Source organism: Canis lupus, chromosome 14, assembly GCF_003254725.2.
Source record: "Canis lupus dingo isolate Sandy chromosome 14, ASM325472v2, whole genome shotgun sequence".
Taxonomy (NCBI): domain Eukaryota; kingdom Metazoa; phylum Chordata; class Mammalia; order Carnivora; family Canidae; genus Canis; species Canis lupus.
The window spans coordinates 26,386,598-26,412,946 of record NC_064256.1 but is presented as its reverse complement, the minus strand read 5'-3'; the positions used below and the strand labels follow the sequence as shown (position 1 = coordinate 26,412,946).

Here is a 26,349-nt window from a genome sequence, read left to right as displayed (position 1 = left end):
ACAAACTGATGGTTACCAGAGGTGAAGTGGGTGGGGGGATGGGTTAAATAGGTGATAGAGATTAAGGAGTGTACTTGCTGTGATGATCACTGAGTGTTACATGTAAGTATTGAACCACTAAATTTCACTCTTGAAGCTAATATTACACTTTATATTAACTAACTGTAATTTTAATAAAAAACTTTTTTAAAAACCTAGTTTTTGATGACTGCTTCAATTTCCTCCCTGGTTATTGGCCTGTTCAGGTTTTCAATTTCTTCCTGTTCCAGTTTTGGTAGTTTGTGGCTTTCCAGGAATGCGTCCATTTCTTCTAGATGGCCTAATTTATTGGCGTATAGCTGTTCATAATATGTTTTTAAAATGGTTTGTATTTCCTTGGTGTTGGTAGTGATCTCTCCTTTCTCATTCATGATTTTATTAATTTGAGTCTTCTCTCTCTTCTTTTTAATAAGGCTGGCTAATAGTTCTAATCTGATTCATTAGTCTAAACTCATAATTGATATCAAAGATTGGAAAAAATAAAATATCAAGGAGTCCTCCTGAATTGCATCTAAGATTTAGACTCTGGGTTGTTTCAAGACCCTTATACTTTGAAATTTAGACTTACTGGCAGTATTTAGCTTGCTCCTCACTTGATGGTCCAACATAAATGTACCTTTATATTCCATGCTTAGAGTGGGAAATAAAGACTACTGGGTTGTTTTTTGTTTGTTTTTTAGATTGCTGTTTTGTTTAAGCACAGTAGGGAAGAGGAAATAATACCAAATATGTGTAGAATTAATTCTGAAATTTTACACAAATTGTAATCTCTTATTGAGAAGCATCCTAGGTTCTGTGGTTCTCGAACTGAATATTTATAAAATCTCTAAGAGCATCAACACATTTATGGGTATATATTTTCCTTTGAAAAATTAAAGATAAGATTAAAATATCAGATATTGCATGTTGACAGATATAACAAACTCACTGACTTTCTTAGCTCATAAAGTTTTGACACTCTGGGAAGAGTATTTCCCTAAATGTATCTTAAGCCCTTATGGTTCTTTGCATGTGAATTTGGTAAACTAATGATATGGATATGCCAAATATCCAATTCTTATTTTCATGTACTAATGATTAATTAGTAAAGAGAATGATTGAAAATATTATCCTATTTTCAACTCCATTATTCCATTTGTAATGAAGTTGGCATCCTCATAAACATGTTTCTAGTTAAGATTAAATGTTTACACATGATGAAAAACACATTCTTCTTATTTCACTCTTTCTGGATTAATCATTTTGCATAGGATATCTAAGCCTTAAGCTCTAAAATCATAAAACTAAAATAACAAGAATCTGAAATCCAGGATGGTTTTGTTATTCCTTTAAGATATGAACTTGGGGAAATCACTTCCTCTTCCTGTCACCTGTTTTTCTCATCAAAAGAGTAAATCTTTTGGTTTCATTTCATAGTTTTCACTTTTCAGCAGCAAAAGCCTCTTGTCAGATAATATCTTATACATAATATCAGCCTGTGTTTTAAGAATAATAATAATGGAGCTCCTCTTATAGATACAGGAATGATGTAGAAGGGCAGTGGAGTGGGGTTGGAGACCATAGAGCCCAGTCCTTTTTTTTTTTTTTTAAGATTGTATTTGTTTATTCATGAGAGACACAGAGAGAGAGGCAGAGACATAGGCAGAGGGGGAAGCAGCTCCCTGTGGGGAGCCTGATGCACGACTTGATCCCAGGACCAGGATCAGGACGTGAGTCAAAGGCAGACAGTCAACAACTGAGCCACCTAGGCACCCCTAGAGCCCCAGTACTATAGACCAGCCATTACCTTCCAATACAATATATTGAAGATGGCTCTACATCAAATAATTCCTCAAGTTCCATAGTCCATATTTTGAAAATCATGTAATTATATACGATCATTATGTTTCTTTAAAATTCCAAAATAATAAATTATATAATTACTTATAATATTACATATAATTCTCAATTTCATATATTAAAGCTGTAAAAGTGCTAAAAATCCTATTGTACCTTAAAAAATATGTACAAATAAGTAGGTTTCAATTTACGCTAAGAGGATTTTTTTTTTCACTAAGAGTAATTCTAAGGTAAAAAGCTCACCTTATACTAAAGCTACTGACTTAAGTGTTCCATAAAACAACTCTATAATCCCAAATAGTTTCTATTTTAGGAAACAAATTGATAAAACTCCAGGTAACCCTTCAACATTCAGAAAATCACAGAAGTTCTTGAGTTAAATTTTAATTCTCTTGCCCATCTTTATATTTCACTGGGGAGATCAGAAAAACAATTAATTTGGGGGGTTTATTTATTTATTTATTTATTTAATTTTTAAGATTTTATTTATTCATGAGAGACACACAGAGAGAGGCAGAAACATAGGTAGAGGGAGATGCAGTCTCCTCTCAGGGAGCCTGATGTGGGACTCACTCCCCCGACTTCTGGATCATGCCGGAGCGGAATGCAGATGTTCAACTGCTGAGGCACCCAGGGGTCCCTTGGAGGGGGGGTGGAATTTAAAGGCAGAATGTGCTTAAAAGATTTTTAACTTCTTAGCTTTGATGGCCAGTACTGATGGGAACACTTCCATCAGTACAGGTATACATCCACTAGATTTTTGCAGTCATAGAAGGTACAGAATGGAAAATGAGGTAGAGGAGAACACATTGTACAGAATCCTTAATTGCTCAGGAAAAGAAAAGCCTGTAGGAGATAGAGTTCTTCACCGAGGGCCCCTTTGTTAGCCTGTTACTGACATGATTTGTTGGCAATGAGGCAGGGGTAATAATGTGTTTTCCCTGTGACTGATTTCCGATGTCCTTTAGAAGCAACAGTTCTATATTTAAAACTAAGAAAATGAAGAAAAGCAAACTTTTCATAATCCCAGAAGGACCCAAAGAAATCTAGTCCCAGCGGTTACCTTATATAGACTCTGACACACTTCTCCTTTTGCAAAAATACTGAGTACAGATCATTACTTTCCGCCACTCATGCACAGAGACCTACTTTATAACACTTCAGGGAAGTTAATGTACTAGATCTTGAAACATCTTTCTGGAAAGTGAAATAACTTATAGTTTTCTTCTAGTGGCCCTGTTAACTCTTGTATCATTTTCAGGTCCATGGGGCCGGTGTATGGGAGATGAATGTGGTCCAGGAGGCATTCAGACCCGGGCCGTGTGGTGTGCTCATGTGGAAGGATGGACCACATTACATACAAACTGTAAGCAGGCTGAGAGACCCAGCAACCAGCAAAACTGTTTCAAGGTGTGTGACTGGCACAAGGAGTTGTATGATTGGAGGCTGGGACCTTGGAACCAGTGTCAGCCTGTGATATCCAAGAGCCTGGAGAAACCCCCTGAGTGCATTAAGGGGGAGGAAGGCATCCAGGTGAGAGAAATAACGTGCATCCAGAAAGAGAAGGACATTCCTGCAGAGGATATCATTTGTGAGTACTTTGAGCCCAAACCTCTCCTGGAACAGGCCTGCCTCATCCCCTGCCAGCAAGATTGCATCGTGTCTGAGTTTTCCGCGTGGTCAGAATGTTCCAAGACTTGTGGCAGTGGGCTCCAGCACCGGACTCGGCATGTGGTGGCGCCTCCCCAGTTTGGAGGTTCTGGCTGCCCAAACTTGACAGAGTTTCAGGTGTGCCAGTCCAGCCCCTGTGAAGATGAAGAGAGCATGTACAGCTTGCACGTGGGTCCCTGGAGCTCATGCTCGATGCCCCACTCAAGACAAGTAAGACAAGCAAGGAGACGTGGGAAGAATAAAGAACGGGAGAAGGACCGAGGAAAAGGAGTGAAGGATCCCGAAGCCCGTGAGCTTATTAAGAAAAAGAGAAACAGAAACAGACAGAATCGACAAGAGAACAAATATTGGGACATCCAGATTGGGTATCAGACCAGAGAGGTTATGTGTACTAACAAGACGGGAAAAGCTGTTGATTTGAGGTAACATTTTGTAACCATTAACTGGGTGTGTCTCTCTGCCAAGGCCATGGACTAGAAAGTACTTAAGACTCTACTAAGTCCCCAGATTCATATTCTTAAGCCTAGAATGAGCTACCCCCAAGTGTAACATTTCTGCTTTAAGGCACTTAAGCTTCTGTGGGTTTCCTGACATTATTTCTTTTGCTCATGCTTAGGCACTATACTACCAGAGTTCATTTAAATGTTCCTGTCAAAAATCTGTAGCGTGATCTGTTCTCCATGAGATGGTACTACTACTTTAGGTCAATAGTGCTGTTTCCACCCACAGGGGCAAGGGGGGAAACTTACTTAGAAGCTAGAGTTTGGGGATTGTGAATTCAGATATTTATTTTAGAGAGAATAAAGCACACTTGTAATCTCTCCAAATTTATAGCATTTTCAGAATTACCCTATAAACAAAATCTAAACAACCACCCAGGGAGCTATACCTAAGAATAATTCTCTTTCACATTTTGTAAAATGGAATAAATCTCCCCAGAGGAAAAAGGGGGAATCAGAAGAAACTAAGGTAAGTAGACATTATTTAATTATGAGTAGCCTCATTTAGAAAACATGTAATTTATTCGCTGCATGTTCTAGACAGAAATTATTTGTCAAATTATTTCTGGGTAAATAATGACTATATTATGAAAGACTTTTTCATATGTGGTTTATTTGTTGTGAAAATATTCATTGAGGATTATTCATTGAGGATTATCTAAAGGATATGATGTTCTCTGGATATTCTAAATTTTGCTCTTGGATAAGCCAGACCATCTGGGAGTGTCTTATCTGGATCATTTGCATAATTGCTTTTTCTGAACTATTTATGCAGTTATGATTTGGACTGAACTGAGTGAAATTATGGTAACATCACTCAGAATTTTATATCATATTTATTGTAGAAATGACATTGAAAGTGTCATATACTCCATCACACAGTCTGTTCTCTTGATTAAAAACACATAAGATAAATTTTACTGAAGCCTCAACCCATGTGCTGCTGGTGAGCAGCTGGGTTGCTTTCCTTTTGGCCCTGGAAATCTTGTAACCAATCACAGGTTGCTGTTTGGTTTGGCTCCTGGGAATATGAATAGGACTGTGTGGCAAGTGTGTTGTTTACTAACATACCCCACAGGCTTCATCTTTTTCTCACCATTATTTTCTTCACTCATTCTTTGCCATCTATGGAATTTGAAAACTGATTGAAAGCAAGATAGTTTAAATAAATGAGTAAACAATAAACAGTTGATTTATCTAAACAATAGTTTCTCTCAGCATAGTGTTTTTCTGGTTGCTATTTTTAGGGTATGTGCTAGTCCCTTCCCTTTTTGTACTTACACAAGTCGTATTTTCTCTCAGCCACACAATAATCTGCTTTTTCTTCCATCTAGTGACATCGGTCCAGCTCCTTTCTTGGTCTCATTAATGGTTGCTTGATCTGCCTTCATCCTCTAAGTTCCCTACAATCCCTTAAGTGTACCTGTGTTCACCTCTGATTCTGTATCATGTGTGTTTTCAATTCAATCCCTGTTTTATTCTTGTCTGACAATCTTATTCTGATTTCCTGATCTCTTTTCCTGAAGTATTTCAGTTATATTAGTTACTTGGCTCCCATCAAGTAATTAAATGAGCCTCCAGGGCAACTTGAGTTGTCTCCTGCTGTCACTGAGTTAACATGCAGTAGACATTTAATTTAATGTTGACCACTCAATTAAAAGTGTAATTAGGATAGTACCTGCCACTGCATTGAACCTAATATTCCCATTTGGTTCTTTGAAATAAGCAAACACATTTAAAAATGTGTAGATTATTTGTCAGGTACTTATATTCTGTTAGAAATATCCTATCTAACAATAAAATGATACTTGCATGCATGTTATAACTTAATAGGGTATAGATTAAACTTTACATTAAATTGGTTATTAATATTTCTTATATTTAAGAATTATATATAAGAATATATATGGGAAAATATATATGATTAAGAAAGTTAAAGTCTTAGTGAAGAAACAAAAATCAGGTATTTTGTCCTACATTTTGCTCAAACATTGCATCAAATCTGTGAAGCTAGTGAACTAGAGAGTGAATGGTTAATACCAACAAAGGAGAGAGCCACAGATCAAATTTAAAGTGTTTCACCTTATATCAGATTCAGAAACAATTTTGTCATGTCAGAGGGTAAAAAAATCATTTAATAAGTCTGAAAACATCTGTTAAGAGTAACTAAATGAATTTGGCTGAATAAACCTAAGAATTATGGGGAAGCAGTTCATAGGCAAATAAATATAACTGTAGCAGAATTACTGCTAGAACATCCAAGTTGCAGATGATAGATATAGCCTGCTTTTTGTTTTCAAACAGACTGAAATCAGTAAGAATTAAAAACACAAATGAAAGTCTATTCTTTCATGATAATAGGAAACAGTCACAGTCTCAAATCACAAATGACAGATTTAGAGAATGTGGAGAAACTGAACCTAACAGAAGGAAGAAATTTAGAAGGGTATTATGTTTTGTGACTTTTGTGAACCCTCAAAATCGTTGAGTAGCCTGCACTTTGTGAGGGCCAAACCAATGACTCCTCCTTGGTATGGCACGATCTATGTTAAAAGAAACGGCTGCCAAAGCATCTTTGAGTTTGTTTGAAAACAGAATGGCATAATAGGCAAGACCGAATGAGAAATTCAGTATGCCATTACTGTCGAGAAAGGACTACCAGTTTGATGGATTGAAGGATTAAAGTTTGATGAACAGTGGACGAGAATTCTAAATCACTATACAACACGCCATGACACAGAGGGCTTCCCTATGAACCAGTGAGTATCAGGTAGGCTTAAGTAGAGTATTGCCCGAGGCCAAGAGTTGATATGAAAGTAATGGCAAGCAGATCTCCAAGAAACCAAAGATAGTAAAGGAAATATAGTGTTTCTGAACCAAAAACAGAAGAGCTAAGAAAATTGAATGAGTTTAACTCATTAACTGAGTGAATGATTTGGCAAAGCTCCAACAAGGAATAGAAGGGAATTAAAAACAAGAAAAAGAAATGGCTTTATCTAAGAAGCAACAAAAAGTGAAAAAATATGTTGTAAAGAGTCAATGATATAGAGAACAGTTTGAGAACATCCAACTGAACTGCAATTGTTTAAAAAAATGATGGTTGTGGAAACAAGTGAGGGAGATCACTATATGAAACTCTGGTGTTCTTGAAGATAGGACCAGAAAAATTAGAACAGAAAAAAACAACAACAAAACACAAGGATATAATAGAAGACTTTCCTGAAATTAAGACTTTAATCCACAGATTGAAGTTACATATGGTTATATTCTGCTAGAAGGGGTTGAAATTACATCCTAGGGCAGCCCGTGTGACTAGGCAGTTTAGCGCTGCCTTTGGCCCAGGGCATGATCCTGGAGACCTGGGCTCGAGTCCCACATTGGGCTCCCTGCATGGAGCCTGCTTCTCCCTCCACCTGTGTCTCTTCCTCTCTCTCTCTCTCTCTGTTTCTCATGAATAAATAAAATCTTTAAAAAAAAAAGAAAAAAGTAGGGTACTTGATGTAATGAGCACTGGGTGTTATATGCAACTAATGAATCACTAAATTCTACCACTGAAACTATATGTTTACTAACATGAGTTTAAATAAAATTTTTAAAAGATTTTTTAAAAAGTAAAAACGATAAAAATAAATCTGTACATAAACCTGACTATAAAAAAAGTTCTGCACAGAATGCCAGACTTAGAAACATAAAAAATAGATGTGTGCCTATCTTGAACACCTGCTAAATATACCAATTGTCCCCACATTGTTACTATAAATTTATAAGGGAAAAATAAATGTGTAAGAAAGGCCAAAAAAAAAAAATGAAAACTAAAAGTAGAAAAAAACTAATGTCCCAAGATAATTAAATGTATTTTAATGTATGAAAATAGTAATAACAAATTTATGTTCATGAATGAATAATCAGATCAAAAAGAATAGGGTCTAGAAATAAGATCTGCAAAATCTCATAAAATGTCACCCGTGGTGAAGGAGCATTTCCAGTTTTGGGGAGGAAATTAATTAATTTACTTTGTTTGAGGGTGCGGTTGCTTTGCCATGTAAAGGAATAAGATGAATTATAAAAAAAAAAAAAGAAAGAAAGAAAGAAAGAAAGAAAGAAAGAAAGAAAGAAAGATTATATGCCTTTGACGCTTGTTATACCAAAGCAAAGCCCAGGTATACTTAATACTTCAGATTTTTCAATAATATTAGAAGAAAGGATAAATAAAGCTTCTAAAGTCTTAAACAAGGACAGTTTAGGGCACAGAATGCATAGATCATGCAGGAAAATAGTCAACTACATTTTTTAAAAAGAGTACATTTTGCTGAATAAAAATATTAATGAAGTTAAAGCCCCCGCCCCCCACAAAAAAAGTTAAAGCCCAAATAGCAAACCGAGAAAAACTATGTGAACTTTTCATTGGCAAAGAGCTAATTTTCTTAATATATAAGGACTCATAATATTAAGAAAAAAAGGTCAAAACGTAATTGAAAATAAGCAGAGGATCAAGAGAATGAAAAGTAAATCACGGACTGGTTAGAAAATATTTGTGAAAGGCACTTGCAATTAAGGACTATTATGCAAAATATATTTTAAAAAACTCTTAAAACTCAACAATGAGAAAACAACCTGATTTAAAAATGTGCCAAAGACCTTCACACCTCACCAAAGAAGATCTACAAATGGCAAATGAGCATATGAAAAGACACTTTATATCATAGGTGTCAGGGAAATACACATTAAAACAACAGAGATACTACAAACTTGTTAGAGTGGCCAAAATCTAGAACACTGGCAATACCAAATGCTGGTGAGTATGTGAAATAACAGGAACTGGTTCATTGCTGGTGGGAATGCAAAATGGTTACAGCTATACTACAAGATAGCCTAGCACTTTCTCACAACACTAAACACACTTCTTACCATGTGATCTAGCAGTTGTGCTCACTAGTATTTACCTAGAAGGACTGAAAACTTATATCTACACAAATATTTACACAGAGATATTTATATAAGAACTCTATTCATAATTGCCAAAACTTGAAGATATCCCTCAAAAGATGAATCGATACACTACAGAATATACAGACAATGGAATATTGTTCAGTGTTAAAAAGAAATGAGCTATCACGCATGAGAAGATATGGAAGAAACTAAATGCATAATTACTAAGTGAAATAAAAGACTGCATACTGTATGATTCCAACTCTGATATTCTGGAAAAAGCAAAACCATAGAGGCAGTGAAAAGAGCAGAAGTGTTGTCAGGGTTTAGGTGGAAGGGAGAGATGAACAGAGGAGCACAAAAGATTTTTAGGGCAGTGAAACTACTCTGTATGATATTATGATAGACATATGCCCTTATAGTTTTGCACAAATGCATAGACTATAGAACACCAAGGGTTACCTGTAGTGTAAACTACGGACTTTGAGTGGTTATGATGTATTCATGTAGGTTCTATTCTAGTGAGTGAAGTTGATAATGGGGAGGTTATGCATATATGAGAGCAGGAGGTTTATAGGAACTCTTTATAATTTGCACTCGATTTTGCTGTGAACCTATAATTGCTCTAAAAATTAAAATCTATTAAAATCAGCAAAGGACAGGTTCAGGTCACAGAAAATTTGCTAATCCTCAATCATAATTGAGAAATACAAAAAATGTTTGGTCCCATTTTCACCTATCAAATTAGTAAATAAAAATGTTTAATAGCATGTCAGGGATCACTAAGACCACCTCTAATGGTGGGAATTCATTAGAAGGACTCAAAGGATTCAGCATATGTCTGAGAGTCATCACAGTGAAAGGATACAAAGCAAAATTATAAAGGAACATATGCATGGGGTGAAGTCCAGAGGAAACTCTGTATGAGGTTCTCCTGGAAATTTCAAGCTTCCAGTATCCTCTCCTGGTGGAAATTCACAGCCTGCACTTAATCCCTCCAATGAAGAGTTGCAGCAAATTGTACAAGGCACTGTCTGCTAGGAAAGTTTATTAGAGACTTAGTGTCCCAAATTTTTAATGGAGGTTGATCACATAGGCACCTTCTGCTTAGAACATGCAAAAATCCTAAACTCCTGGAAGGAAAGCAAATGTTCAACATAAACCACATTGTTTATACAAATAAATTAAGCATAATGAACAACTTTATCATTTATGGCAGTTTTCTCATTCAGAGAAAAATTTTTTTAGCAGTGTAGATAACTGTTTACCAGGTAAGTTCCCAGCTGCCTACCAAGGGCCAACCCTGGAAGCAGGTCTTTATAAGGATAGAAGTCTGAGACTTGATATTTTATTAATAATAGCATTTGATATTAAAGAATTGGGGAAAACAAACATATTCTTGGTGGGGGCAAAAATTGGTGCAACCTATTTGAAAAATAATTTTGCAATTATGTGTCATAATTTTTAAAGGACACTACCTTGGTCAGTGATTCTATTACTATGAGTTTCTTCTAAATATATGTACAGCTCTTGTGATAGCATGATTTGATGTAGCAAAATAATCAGAATTCCACTAATAAAATGACTAGTTAAATCACAGTGCTTCCCTGTATGCAATATGTAGCTATTGGCAAGTGAAGTACATATCTCAGTCAGGGCTCTTATAACAAAGTGCCATTGACTAGGTGACTTATAAACAATTTATTTCTCATTGTCCCAAAAGTTAAGTCCAAGATCAAGGCAACAGCAGATTCACTGGTGAAAACGCTATTCTGGGTTCTAGACTTCTGTCTTTTCATTGTATCCTCACATGGACACAGAGTGGGAGAAAGCTTTCTTGGGTCCCTTTATGAGGATGCTAATGATCTTCATGAGGATTCACTTTGTGACATGATTACCTCCCAAAGGCTCCACCTCCTAATGCTATCACATTTAGGAGTTAAGGTATCCAAGTATGAATTTTGGAAGGACACACACTTTCGGTCCAATGCAGTAATTGCTTTCTAAACAAACGAGAGAGTAAGCACAGTTGTATTCCACTATCCTGCCCTAACCAGAAATATTATTAAAAGAAATAAGCACTTCTATATGCAGATAAAAAAAGGGAAAAAGAAAAGGAACCTAGAACTTGAGTCATGAATGAGATTCCTTTAAAATAATTGGAATATAATCCTGAAAGATTCATTTCCGGATTTTATCACTGGATTATTTCAGTTGGGCGTGGATGGGAGGAGAGTACAGGCAAGCCACAGGAAATGTGGAGGAGGGTCCTTTAAGAGCCACTTCTTCACCCTAGAATCACAGGGGAAGTATAGCTGGAGGGTAATTCAGTGAGAATGTAATTTCCCAGGTCTCCTGGCTCAGAGAAGCTGTCAAAGGTGAAGTGGGGAATAAAGGGGGTAGGGGAGGCAGACATCTCCAGATTGCAACAAATGTAGCCTGAGATTTAAGGCTTTACTCTGAGCCACTCTCACCTCTAGGACAGTTTAGCTGTCCTAGACTTGAAATAAAGTCCTGAATCTGCATATAAAGATATAACATGTTTCAGAAGAACTACAAAATCTGTTATAAGTAATACAAGCAACATTTAGTGGAAGTAGTGCCTACTTTGGAAGATATTTTCCATTTGCACATGCCTTGTTTTGTTGTATTGGACAAAGACAATTACTTATAATTATAAATCCAGTGGACGCACTGCTAAGAAGTATGGGAAATTCCACTTGGTACATTCCTGAAGGAATAAGACAGAACTGGGATCTGAAACATATTTCTGTTGGCTAAGCCAAAACAAAAACCAACCAAACAAACAAAAACACCCAGATCTATCTATGTAGTTTCTAGATAACTAATAAAGCAGACATTTATTTTAGGAATAAACATAAAAGGGCAAAAAATAACTATGTCTCAAAAATACAGTCAACTGACCTTTGACAAAGGAGCAGAGACAATATAATGGAGCAAGGAGATTCTTCAACCAACAGTGCTGGGATAAGTGAATATCCACACACCCACACATACAAAATCTAGACATCGACCTTATAACCTTCCCCAAAAAAGTAACTCAAAATGCATCATAGACCTAAATGCAAAAGGCAAAACTACTATAACATTTCTAGAAGGTAACATAAGAGAAAACTCAGATGACCTTGGGCATGATGATACATTTTAAGATATAATGCAAAAGATGATGTGTGAAAGAAATAATTGATAAATTGTGCTTCATTAAAATTAAATGCTTCTGCTCTGCAAAAGACAATGTCAAGAGAATGACAAGCCACAGACTGAGAAAATATTTGCAAAAGACTCATCTGATGAAAGATGCTTATCCAAAATACACAAAGGACTCTTAAAACTGAACAATAAGAAAACAACTTGATTTAAAAATGAACCAAAGACCATAACTTCACCACCGAAGAAAGTCAGGTGGTAAATAAGCATATGAAGAAATGCTCTACATTATAGGTCATTGAGGAAATGCATTTTAAAGCAACAATGAGATACCACGGCATACCTGTTAGAATAGCAAAACTCCAGGACGCTGAAAATACCAAATGCTGGTGAGGATGTGAAGCAACAAAAATGAATATTGCTGGTGGGAATACAAAATGGTATAGCAACTCTGGAAGACAGTTTGGAGGTTTTTTACAAAACTGAACATACTGCCATAGGATCCACCAATCACACTCCTAGGCATTTACCCAAAGGAAGTGAAAACATACATCCACATAATATCTACACAGTGTTGCCAGGTGTTAGGTAGGAGAGAGAAATGAATAGGGGGAGCATGGATAACTTTTAGGGGAGTAAAAAATAGTCTGTAGGATATTATAATGATGGATATATGCTGCTATATATTTCTGCAAACTGGCAGGATGTACAGCGCCAAGAGTTAACTCTAATATAAGCGTGGATTTTGATTGATGCTGGTGTTTTAGTGTAGTTTCATCCTCGGTAAAAAATGTGCCCTTCAGATGAGTGATGTGAAATGGGGGAGCCTACATGTGGAGGGTCAGAAAGTTTATGGTAAATCTCTATACCTTGCTTTGAATTTTGTTGTAGATCTAAAACTGTTCTTAAAAAAATCTTTTAAAAAAGCTGGCTAAGGTATGAAGAGGAGAATAATCTAGTATCCCTGGAAAAATTGGCACATTGGAGTATTTTTCTGTCATTTTGTTATCAATTATATTTTTCCTTTTAAGGCTTTATATAAATTGAGTCTTGGTATTTCAGATAGTAGTGAATGACACTCAAGTGGCTTTCTGCATTTTTTTTTCTAAACTCATACTTCTCTGACATACCCTTTCATCTTCAAAATTATATCTATTAATATATGGGTGTATTTCTTCTCAACATGGTCTCTTTGTGCCTAACTCCTATTTTACCTTAGAATGCTAGCTGTTAACTACTCCATCCTTCTCTTTAAGGTGAACATAAAGCAACTGGCTATGTAATAGTAAAAAAATAAATAAATAAATAAATAAACACAACAACAAAAAACCTGGCCAGATCAATAAGAGAACTTAAGTAATAGGTAATTAGGAGAAATAAGTAATAAAAATAGGGAAACTTATACGCCCATGGCTACATAGTATTGAGCAAATAATTTAAACTTTTTGGGACTCCGTTTTCTTGTGGACAAATGCATGTGAAGGAAGCCGTGATGAGTGAAGGAAGGAGAGAGCCGAAAAATCTCTGAAAGCCTTCCAAGCTTTGTGATTCCTAGGAACTCTGAACCGAAACTATACCTAAAATTGTGGATATAACACCCCATATATCTTTCATGGCAGAAATTTAATGAATTTTGACGTGTTCTAAAAATCCATTCATACAGAAACATCAGAACAAATGCATGCCTAGTGCAGGTACAACAGGACAGCTTGCAGTCTTGAAAGTATCGATGAGGGATCCCTGAGTGGCGCAGCGGTTTGGCGCCTGCCTTTGGCCCAGGGCGCGATCCTGGAGACCCGGGATCGAATCCCACGTCGGGCTCCCAGTGCATGGAGCCTGCTTCTCCCTCTGCCTGTGTCTCTGCCTCTCTCTCTCTGTGACTATGATAAATAAATAAATAAGTAAAAAAAAAAAAAAAAAAAAAAAAAAAAAAGAAAGTATCGATGAAGTTTTTACTCGGTGGGTGTGCTGTGGAGCTCCGGAGTGCCCATCCCCGCAGGATGGCTCTGTGAATCGGTGCACTTGCAAATCTAATGCTAACCTTACCAAAAAGAAGGAGGTAAATTGCCCTACTATTTAAACTAATACTGACTACTTTTAGGTTATTTAGAATCCATTTATAAAATTACTACTTTTCATGCATAAATAGCAGGCTTTTAGATTAAAAAACTTTCTGTAACATTGAAAGTATTGATTTGCCAGATGCTCACCATTTTTTTCATCAGCTTGCCTCACCTTCCTGCTGGCCACAATTGGCTGAAGAAATAGAGTCAGTGTGCCCACGTTCTTTTGTACGTATAGAGTTAACAGAAGTATGTGGCTTTACTTGTCTCAAAATGCAGAGCTGCCTGGACAGTATATTACATTTACATTTCTCTCTTAGAGAGCCGCTCTCAGCCCTTCTAGACTCTGCTGCTTATGTGGAGGGAGGCTGATCCTTGTTAAAGTTTTCTGGTTCTCTACTTTCTGCTTGGATCCGACCCATAGGAGGCAGCAGCAGCATATAAGACTGTGGGAAGAGAGGCATTGAGTATATATTCCTGTCTTTTGGGGTCAGCAGTGACTAAGTACCTCCAACAAAAGGCTCTCCAGCAGTTTTGCCCTACAGCTCTAGGTCCATCTCAGGTTCTGGTAAAATCTTTTTCCTATCATCCCTTTATCACCTTGAGATGATAATCTTCCCATACCTGCTAACCCCAGGGTGCTCCCCCATCTGTTGGTAATTTCTCTGAACACTACACACACTTTTGTTAATAATCCTTTTATTAAATTCTTCTCATTTAACCTATGTGACTTTGCAATCTGTTTTCTGCTCCCTGATGGATATAACAGCTATACTAGAGTACAATGTTAAGAGTCAGAGAACTACTTCTATGTCACTGCTATTATGTATTACTTAATAAACTATGCATTTGCTTATTTACATTTTTGTTCAACAAAGTACAAGACATCAAGACATTCTGGGTGCTGGAATATATAACCAAAAAATAAAAAAAGCAGCCACTGTAATCTCAAGGACCTGTTCTTTGCTATGGGAAGAGTGGCACAAAAAAGCAATAAAATTCAACAAGTACTATCTTATGTCTATATAGAGAGAGTATATGCAAGTGACAACCTAGGCAACAAGTTCTTCCTAGAGTGAGGTTGACAGGATTAGAAATGGTGTTTGGGAGGAAACGCTGCTAAGGTTATGTCTTAGTAGATATGCCTAAGGTAGGAGAGGATAATGAAAGAAAAATATGGGAACAGCAAAAACAAAGGCCCTGAGATTTGAATCAGTAATGATTCACTGAGCAAGGATGTGATGTACACTGATCATTCACACATCCAGAGATTTCCTATAAAGGAATGAGAAACTAGACCAAAGGAAAAACCAGGCAAATCTTGGATGTCCAGCTTATATGTTTAGATTTTATGTCCTGTGAGTCGGTCATTTCCACTTTTATTAAAAACGGTGTTTTGAATGTATTCCAACATAGGTAGCATTTATTTATCAATTAAATCCATGCACTATTGAAAAAGTATGTACACTACTAAAAATCATATTAAAACAGTATAAGATAAGGACCCCTGGGTAGCTCAGCAGTTTAGCACCTGCCTTCCGCCCAGGGCGTGATCCTGGAGACCCGGGATTGAGTCTCGTCAGGCTCCCGGCATGGAGCCTGCTTCTTCCTCTGCCTGTGTCTCTTCCTCTCTCTGTGTCTCTCATGAATAAATAAAATCTTTAAAAAAAGAAAACAGTATAAGAGAAATAAAACAGTACTAGTATTTTGCTAATCAATGTGGGTTCACATTATCTTTACCTAAAATCTTAAGGCAAACCATGAAGAGTAGTGATTTTTAGTCTAATACACAATTTTTATAAATGTATATTTTATATAAATATATTTTCTATATAAATTTATGTCATATAAATACAAATATAAATATTTTATAAATATATTTAGATTTATATATATGTAAAATAAACTTTTTATATTGGTCAGTGGAGATTCATGAATAGAATTACCATGTGATATGCATATTATAATTAACCAATAAACAATTATTAACTATGCAGTACTATTTGCCCGACATTGGCTAGGTATAGAATTAACTTTGCATTTACACAAAAACATAATTTTTATGTGGAAGTAATTTTTTAAAAATCATCATGTATAAAATAAAGCAGATATTACTATTCCTATATTATAGATAACAAAATTGAGTATCTGAAATTTTAAGTAACTTGCCCAGGTCACCCAAAAAAGAGCAAAAGCAGAGGGCAGCGACATAGCCTAGAGCAGGGCTGCCCAGTTGTTGTATATGTGAGACCCCGGTGTTGACCCGGATGCCTAGCTGAAAGGCAGTTCCCATAAAAGTGTTTCTAGGAGGAAGCTTAGGCTCAGTCTCAGCAGATGGGCACATATTTCAAAACTTGAAGCACAGCCATTTTTGAAATAGGCTTCTTGATACCTTTTGTTTTAGGGGTTATAGCTTTTTTGGATCTGATCTAATTATTATCCCTCCACCTTTTTATAATAAGGCTGTTTCATAGCAGAAATGTCAGTCTTCCCTTTTTGAAATTTTTTTTCATGTTTCCAGAAAGTGCTCCATTTTGATTATAGAGTATAACAGTGCGGGGAGAAGCAAAGCATATGCTTACCTAGAATCGGTAAAAAGGAAGCATGTATATTTTCATACCCCTACCAGAGGTATTCAGATTCACTTCAAAATACTAGAGCAACGGGGCCAATAACTATATACACTGTTTCACTAAACCAACATTAGGATTCAAGATGGCTACTCTTGTCAAAATTTTATAAAGAAAGCTTGTCTTCTGCTCTTTATTTAACATCTCTCACTGACTGCATGATACTTTTCTGTTCAGACTTGAGTCGAGGCACACCTCCCATCCTGATCTGTAATACCTACGGTATTACCTAAGTTTGTTTATATTTCCTTCTGCTCTTTCCCTCAACCTAATTTCATTCCTTGAATAAAAGATACCTCTTTAGTGGTGCACTTAAAACAAAAACACAACTAATTAGGTTATTTATATTATGGCAGGCCCCACATTTCATTACAAACTACATTTTATTAAATTTTGAAAGTTTTCTCAGAAGTTATGATCTGTTTTATGTCAGAAAATATTCTATATATATAATATATGCAATAGCAATAGATGAATGCTACACAAGCTACTTCATCAAAGATAGACACAATATTAACCATTCTATCTCCCACTCAGCTAAGACAATTCTTAGCACATAATCGGTCCCCAATAAATGTTTGTTAAATAATGAAAATTGATTCTTTCAGTTTTAGAAACAAATGTTGACAGGCATGTGGAGAAAGGGGAACCTCTTGCACTCTTGATGGGAATGCAAGCTAATGCAGCCACTCTGGAAAGCAGTGTGGAGGTTCCTCAAGAAGTTAAAAATAGAGCTACCCTATGACCCAGAAATTGCACTACTGAGTATTTACCCCAAAGATACAGATGTAGTGAAATGATGGGACACCTGCACCCCAGCAGTATCTACAATAGCCAAAATGCGGAAGGAGCCATGATGTCCTTTGACTGATGAATGGATAAGAAGATGTGGTGTGTGTGTGTGTTTGTGTGTGTGTGTGTGTGTGTGTGTACACACAATGGAATATTACTTAGCCATCAGGAAGAATGAATACCTATCATTTACATCAACATGGATGGAACTGGAGGGTGTTAGGCTGAGTGAAATAAGTCAATCAGAGAAAGATAATTATCATGTAGTTTCATTCATATTTGGAATATAAAAAAATAGTTAAAGGGACCATAAGGAAAAGGAGGTAAACTGAGTGGAAAAAAATTAGAGAGGAAGGCAAACCATGAGAGACTCGTAACTCTGGGAAACAAACAAAGGGTTGCAGAAGGGGAAGTAGGTGGGGAGATGGAGTAACTGGGTGTCAGGCATTAAGGAGGGCACTTGATGGGATGAGCACTGAGTGTTATACTGTATGTTGGCAAATTGAACTTAAAGTATAAAAAAAAAGAAAAAAAAAGAAATTGAGCCTTTTAGTAAATAACTGAGGCCACTAGGAAAATCAACACTTCCACAGGTTATAAAGAGTGTAACTGAGATTTGCAAGAGAATATCCCACAGACAGGGGTACCTGGGTGGCTCAGTGGTTGAGCATCTGCCTTCAGCTCAGGTCGTAATCCCAGGGTCCTGGGGTCGAGTCCCACATCAGGTTCCCTGCAGGGAACCTGCTTCTCCCTCTGCCTATGTCTCTCCCTCTCTGTGTGTCTCATGAATAAATAAAATCTTAAAAAAAATAAAAAATAAAAGAATGTCCTGCAGACAGATAAATCATATTTACCTAAGAGAATATAGGATAGAGGTATCAGTTTCATTCATGAAACAGTGTTTAGAATGTATTTTAATATTACTGTGACTGGTTAAAACTAAACAATTACTATTGCATAGTTAAATATATTTTTGTAGAAATTATAAAATTATATTTTGTAAGGAGAAATGACATATATCTTCCTTGATATTGTAAATGTACTCCAATAGTTTATAAGCATTAGTCTACTTAGTTTAACTTTTTTGGTACATTTATAAGCATCCTTATTTATGTTATCTTCTACCCCTGTTTGTATATCTTGAAACCACTAAACTGTTTAGTCACAACTATCAAGTAATTGACACTGATGCTGGCAGACTAAAGCTAGTATTGTCCATGTTTACCTATAAACCTCTAGCAAATTCTTCTGAATATCCAATCAGTGTGACTACCAGGATCACTTCCCACATCCTAAGGCACAATGGTCTGTCTCATCATGCCTGGGCTGACTTCACCCCTCCTATACCTCTCTCTCTCACCTCACAGGAGTGTTTTTGGTTTAAATGATGGCCTCTCAGGGAGCAATTGAACAAAAGGAAGCTCTTAGGTAATGTTTTAAGACTATTTAATAAGTTAAAAGAAAGTTCTGGGGACTAAGGACCAACCATAACTCAAATTATAGATACCACTGTTTATTCCTTCTTCACATAAAGTTTAAATAAAGTCCATTCTAATTTCCTCACTTTTCCTCAGAGCCTTAGTAATATCTTCCATTTGATTGTGCTAAGTTTAACTTTCTTTCTTGAGCCCGTGTGAGAGCAAATTTCCTTGAGCTGGCACTTCCTTGCACTGCCTGACCACTGTTTGGGGTGGTGACCTTGCCTCTCCCTAACAGCAATTGTGATCTCACCCATTGTTTTCATTTATTTGCTGGAATTCTGCTACTTTTATATGGGCAGCACTGAGTCTCCCTCTGACTGGAATATAACAAGAAGGGATTTAAATAGGAGGAAATGCTTTCAAAGGGAAAAAAAGTCCACTTAGGATAAGGAGTTTAACAAATTATTAAGGCACTATTTCTATAACCTAATTAAGAATATGCTAACTCTTATAGAGTCTATTAATATATTGTATTAGTAATTTTATGTTTTACTATCTTCTTAAAATTATTGCTTATATATTAGCCATGATTTTAAGCCTCTACTCACACTTTGACCTTGCTATGTTCTTTATTTTTCTTATCATCTTATTATAGAGTGATTATCTAGCTTTTTCCCAAAGGTTTCTTTGACAAATATTTCCTTCTCCATTTAGTACAAATATATGGTCAGTGATACTAGATTCTAAAAGTTGTGACCAGGGAAATTTTGTTTAGTAGTATTTACCAGGACAGGAGCTGAATTGTAAGTGAGCAAAGTAATTGTACTGTGCTTGGTACAAGAAGCCATTGTACTGAAAAGATTTTGAACTGTTGGGACCATCATGTACAGTGTACAGTGCTGGAAAAAACAAAGCAGGTTTTTGAAGAAGAATCACTAATGACCATTGATAGTTGAGATTACAGTAATTTTCTTCTTGGCTTAAAAAAGGAAAAGCTTTCAAAAGACTTCTCATAGACATAAACCAGACCACTAACTGACATGTATATGAATACACATGTAATCCTTTTGGAAGGTGAATAAGAATAGAGATAGGAAAAGAGATATAGTCTAAGTCAAGAATAATAACTATGAATATCTCAGAAATTATTTTCAGTAGTCTGAAATTTGAATACTTTGGGATTTTATCCAAGATGTGGTATACTGATGCACTTTGGATTTCATGCAGGTTTTCAAACACTTTTTATTGAAAACGGAGCTCTCTGGCATGTAAAATTGTTGTGTAAATTGAGAATAGCTCAGCAAAATGTGAAAATTTTAGTGGTTTTTAAAATTTTTATTAAGTTTTTATTTGAATTCCAGTGTAGTTAACATAGTGTTATTTTAGCTTCAGATGTATAATATAGAGATTCAGTAATTCTCTACATTACTTAGTGCTCATCATGATAAGTGTCCTCCATAATCCCTATGGCGTGTTTCACCCATCCTCCTGATGCCTTCTTCTCTGGTAACCATCAGTTTATTCTCTGTAGTTAAGAGTCCAGAGGGAGAAAAAGTCTATTTGGGGGCTTATGTCTTTCTCCCCCCTCTCTTTTTCTTTGCTTTGTTCTGAAATTTCACCTGAGTGAAATCATATGCCATTTGTCTTTCTGTGAGCCACTTACTTCACTTAGCATTATACTCTCTAGTTCTATCCATGTCATTGCAAATGGCAAGATACCATTCTTTTTATGGCTGAATACTATTCCACTGTGGAATATAAATGGATATATAGTAGCATTTTTGTATTCTTTAAGTGAATACCCAGGAATAGAATTACTAAATCATATAGTAATTCTATTTTTAATTTTTTAGAGGAAACTCCATACTGTTTTTCACAGTGGCTGTACTATTTTGCATTCCCACCAACAGGGTAAGAGGTTCCTTTTTCTCCATATCCTTACCAACACTTGTTTCTTGTGGGGTTTTTTAGCCATTTTATCTTAGCCATTCTGATTGGTGTGAGGTAATATCTCATTGTAATTTAGATTAGCATTTCCCTGATGATGAGTGATATTAAGCATCTTTTCATGTGTCTGTTGGCCATCTGGATGTCTTCTTTGGAGAAATGTTTTTTCATGTCTTATGCCCACTTTTTAATTGGATCTTTGGAGGTATTGAGTATTATAAGTTCTTTATGTATTGTAGATACTAACCCTTTATTGGATATATCATTTGCAAATATCCTCTCCCATTCAGTATGTTGGTTTTTTAGTTTTGTTGGTTGTTACCTTCACTGCTCAGAAGCTTTTTATTTTGATGTAGTCCCAGTAGTTAATTTTTGCTTTTATTTTCCTTGCCTCAGGAGAAATATGTAGAAAAATGTTGGTATGGCTGATGTCAGAGAAATTACTACCTGTGCTCTCTTCTAGAATTTTTACAGTTTTACATCTCAGAGTTTGGTCCTTAATCCATTTTGAGTTTGTTTTTGTGTATGGTGTAAGAAAGTGGGCTAGTTTTATTCTTTTGCATATAGCTATCCAAGTTTCCTAACATTATTTGTTGAAGAGACTTTTTCCTATTACATATTCTTACCTCTTTGTGGAAGATTAATTGAGCACATAATTATGAGGTTTTTTTATAGGCCTTCTATCTTGTTCTGATATGTGTGTCTATCTTTGTGCCAGTAGTGTGCTGTTTTGTTTACTACAGCTTTGTAGTATAACTTGAAATCTGAATTGTAATACCTCCAGATTTGATTTTCTTTTTCAAGATTCCTCTGGCTATTTGGGGTCTTTTGTGATTTCATACAAATTTTAGGATTACTCGTTCTGGGTCTGTGAAAAATGCTGTTGTATTTTGATAGGGATTACATCAATTCTGTAGAGTGCTTTGGGTAGTATGGACATTTTAACAGTGTTCTTTCAATACATGATTATAGATAGTTTTTCCATTTGTTTGTATCATCTTCAATTTCTTTCATCAGTGTTTTATAATTTTCAGAGTACAGGTCTTTTGCCTCCTTGGTTAAGTTTGTACCTAGGTACTCTATTACTTTTGGTGCAATTGTAAATGAGATTGCTTACTAATTTCTTTTTGTGTTCCTTCACTGTTAGTGTATAGAAATGCAGCAGATCTCTTTTCATTGATTTTGTATCCTGCAACCTTACTGAATTTTTTTTTTATCCATTCCAGTAGTTTTGGGGTGGAGTCTTTAGGGCTTTCTAGATGTAGCAAGATGTCATCTGCAAATAGTAGAAGTTTCACTACTTTAACCAGTTTGGATTCCTTTTAATCCTTTTTCTGCCTTATTGATTTGACCAGGACGACTAGTACTATGTTGAATAAAAGTGGTGAGAGTAGACATTATTGTCTTTTTCCTGATCTTATGGATAAAGCTTTCAGTTTTTCATCATTGAGGATGATGTCAGCTGTGAACTTTTTTACATATGGCTTCTATTACAATGAGGTATGTTCCTCTAGAACTACTTTGATGAGATTTTTTTTTTTTTCATGAATGGATGTTGTACTTTGTCAAATGCTTTTTCTGCATCTACTGAAATTATCAGATAGTTTTTATTATTTCTCTTATTGATGTGGTGTATCCCATTGAGTGATTTGCAAATATTGGAACAGCCTTGCATCCTAGCAGTAAGTCCCACTTGATAGTGATGAATGATTTTTTGAATGGATTGTTGGAATCAGTGTGCTACTATTTTGGTGGGGATTTTTGCATCTATGTTCATCAGAAATATTGGACTGTATTTCTGGGTTGGTTTTTTTTTTTGTAGTGTTTTATCTGGTTTTGGTACTAGGATAATACAGGCCTTTATAGAATAAATTTGGAAGTTTTCCTTCATTTTCTGTTTTTTTTTTTTTTTTTTTTTTTAAGTAGTTTGAGAATGGGTATTCACTCTTCTTTAAATGTTTGGTAGAATTCACCTGTGAAGCTATCTGGTCCTGGACTTTTGTTTGTTGGGAGCTTTTTGATTACTAATTCAATTTCATTGCTGTAATTGGCTTGTTCAAATTTTTATTTCTTTGTGGTTCAATTTTGGGAGGTTATATGTTTCTAGGATTTATCTATTTCTTCTAGGTTGTCCACAATTTGTTGGCATATAATTTTCATAATATTCTCTTAGAATCCTTTGCATTTCTGTGATGTCAGTTGTGATTTCTTCTCTTTCAGTTCTGATTTTGTTTAGAATCCTTTTATTTTTCTGATGAGTATGGCTAAAGGTTTATCAATTTTGTTGATCTTTACAAAGAACTAGCTCCTGGTTTAATCTGTTCTATTGTTTATTTAATTTAATTTATTTCTGCTTTCATCTTTACTATTTCTTTCTTTCTACTGGGTTTGGGTTTGGTTTATTCTTTTTCTAACTTCTTTATGTTTAAGGTTGAGTTATTTGAAACTTTTCTTACTTCTTGAGGTAAGCCTATTTTGCTATACCTTTCCCTCTTAGAATTTCTGCATCTTTTGCTGCATCTCAAAGATGTTGGACCCTTGTGTTTTCATTTTCACTGTGCCTGTGTATTTTTTTATGTCCCCTTTGGTTTCTTGATTGACCCAATCTTTGTTTAGCTGCATGTTACTTAACCTCCACGTATTTGTGCCCTTTCTCATTTTTTTCTTGCAGTTGATCTCTAGTTTCATAGCATTATGGTCAGAAACATGGTATAATTTCGATCTTTTTGAATTTTTTGAGGCTTGTTTTGTGTCCTGATGTGTAATTTGTTGTGGAGAATGTTCTATGTGCGCTTCAAAAGAATGTGTATTCTGCTGTTTTAGGATGGTATGTTCTGAATATATTAAATACGTTTGGTCTAGTATATTAGTCAAATCCACTGTTTCCTTGTTGATTTTCTGATTGGAGTATCTGTCCATTAATGCAAGTGGATGTTAAAAGTTCCCTACTGTTATTCTATTACTATCAATTATTTCCTTTATATTTGTTATTAACTACATTAAGTATTTGAGTGCTCTCACATTAGGTACAAAAATATTTACAATATTCACAGTATTGTTATATATTCTTGTTGGATTCTCCTGTGAATGATTGATTATATAGTGTCCTTGTCTCTTGTACAATCTTTCTTTTAAAGTCTATATTTTTAATGTACATATTGCAATCCTGGCTTTCTTTTGACATCATAAATGCTTCTCTGTCCCTTCACTTTCGATCTGTGTGTGTCTTTAGATCTGAAGTGTCTCTTGTAGGCAACATATAGATGAGTCTTATTTTTTTTTTATCCATTCTGTCACCCAGTGTCTTGTGATTGGAGCATTTAGTCCATTTATATTCAAAGTAATTATTGAGAGATATGTATTTTTGCCATTTTGTGCTTGTTTTATGGTAGTTTTTGCAGTTTTTTCTCTTTATTCTCTTACTCTCTTCTTTCATGACTAGTTAGCTTTTTTAGTAATATATTTGGGATCTATTTTCTTATATTGTGCTTTTATATTACTGTATTTTGATTTGTGGTTACCATTCAGTTTGTATATAATACCTTCTATACTATTAATATAACAGTCTATATTAAGTTGATGGTCACTTAAGTTTGAATCCATTCTTCTCTCCTCTATCCATTTTAGGTTATGGTGTCATATTTACATTATTTTTGTGAGTCTCTTGACTGATAGTTACAGATATACTTACTTCTGCTACTTTTATGCTTCCTATTTTTTTTTTTTTTTTTTTTTTTTTTTTTGCTCTTGTTTCTGTCTTTCCTTTCCACTCAAAGAGTCCCCTTTAACATGTAAGGCAGATTTAGTGGTCATGAATTCCTTTAACTTTTCTTTGTCTGGGAAACTCTTTATCTCTCCTATTCTAATTGATAGCCTTACTGCATAGAATATTTTTGACTGCAGATTTTTTTTTTCCTTTCAGCATTTTGAATATATCATGCCACTCCTTTCTGGTCTGCAAAGTTTTTGCTGAAAAATCAACTGATAACCTTATGGGATTTCCCTTATGTGTAACTGCTTTCTTTTCTCTTGCTCCTTTAAAAATTCTTGATCGCTGCTCTTTGACATCTTAATTACTGTGTGGCTTGGTGTGGATTTCCTTGGTTGATTTTGTTGGGACATATCTGTTCCTCCCGGATCTGCATTTCTGCTTCCTTTCCCAGATTTGGGGAGGTGTCAGCTATTATTTCTTCAAATAAATTTGCTTCCACCTTTCTTTCTCTTCTTATTATGGGATCCCTATAATGTGAATGTTATTTCACCTGATGGTATTGTTGATTTCTCGAAGTCTCTTCTCATTTTGCACATTTTTTTCCTTATCACCTCAGCTTGATTACTTTCTATTACTTTTTCCTCCAGGTTGCTGATGATTTGTTCTTCTGCTTCATCTAGTATGCTATTTATTCCACCTAGTGTGATTTTAATTTCCTTTATTGTGTTCCTCATATCTGGTTCTTTTTTTTTTTTTTATCTCATTGTTAAGTATCTCACAGATATCCTCCATTTTTTTCTCAAGTCCAATGAGTATGTTTATGTTCATTACTTTAAATTCTCTATCAGACATGTTACTTATCTCCATTTATTTCTCTTAGGAGGTCTCTTGCTGTGATTTTGTCCTTTCATTTGGGAACATATTCCTCTGTCTCCTCATTTTGTCTAATTTTCTGTGTCTGTTTCTCTGTTAGGAAAGACAGCTACATCTCCTGCACTTGAAAGTAATGGTCTTAAGGAGAAGAGATCCTGGAGTGACCTGCCCTGTCATGTCTCATGCTCACCAGGACCTGGCATTTCAGGGATGTGCTCTATATATGATGCGTATGCCCTGCTGTTGTGTCTGAACCACCTTTTTCTTCAGTTTAGTCATCTGCCAGGGATCTCTTTGCCTGTAGTGGGCAGTGTTTTCTTCTTGTGGTATTAGTGGGCCATTCTGGGAATGCCTTGGCCTTGAATTGAGTCAGACCAGGCATTTGCCAGAAATGCAGCAATGCCAAACTGCATGGTGCTTTCTCTGTGTTGTACCCTGTAGTGAGCCCAGTTATCTGCCACTGGCCCACAGCTAAGGCTTCCATGTAACTGGTGTGTGTGTGTGTGTGTGTGTGTGTGATTATCTTTCCCTCTCTCTGGGGCAGAAATCACTTTGGCAGTGGTGTGGCCACTGTAAGGGCTGTTTGCATACTATCAGGCCTCTGACACCACCCCGTATGGACTCTGGCCAAGAGCATGTGGGAAAGGGTGGATCTGCTGAAACACAGCACAGAGGGTGAGGTGGGGCAGCAGTGCTAGCAAGCTTTGGGCCTGCCCCCTTCTCTATGGAAGCAGCCCTGCAGCACTGCAACTGCGGAATTGGGGG

At 35.8% G+C, this 26,349-nt stretch overlaps 1 protein-coding gene across 1 annotated transcript in view; it reads left to right on the top strand.

Moving 5' to 3' along the window:
- THSD7A (thrombospondin type 1 domain containing 7A) overlaps nt 1-26,349 on the top strand; it is a 428,255-nt gene that overhangs the window by 177,405 nt on the left and 224,501 nt on the right. Inside the window, exon 2 of the mRNA XM_025471202.3 lies at nt 3,140-3,971. Within this exon, the coding sequence (XP_025326987.3) occupies nt 3,140-3,971 (832 nt within the window). The remainder of the gene's footprint in view (nt 1-3,139; nt 3,972-26,349) is intronic.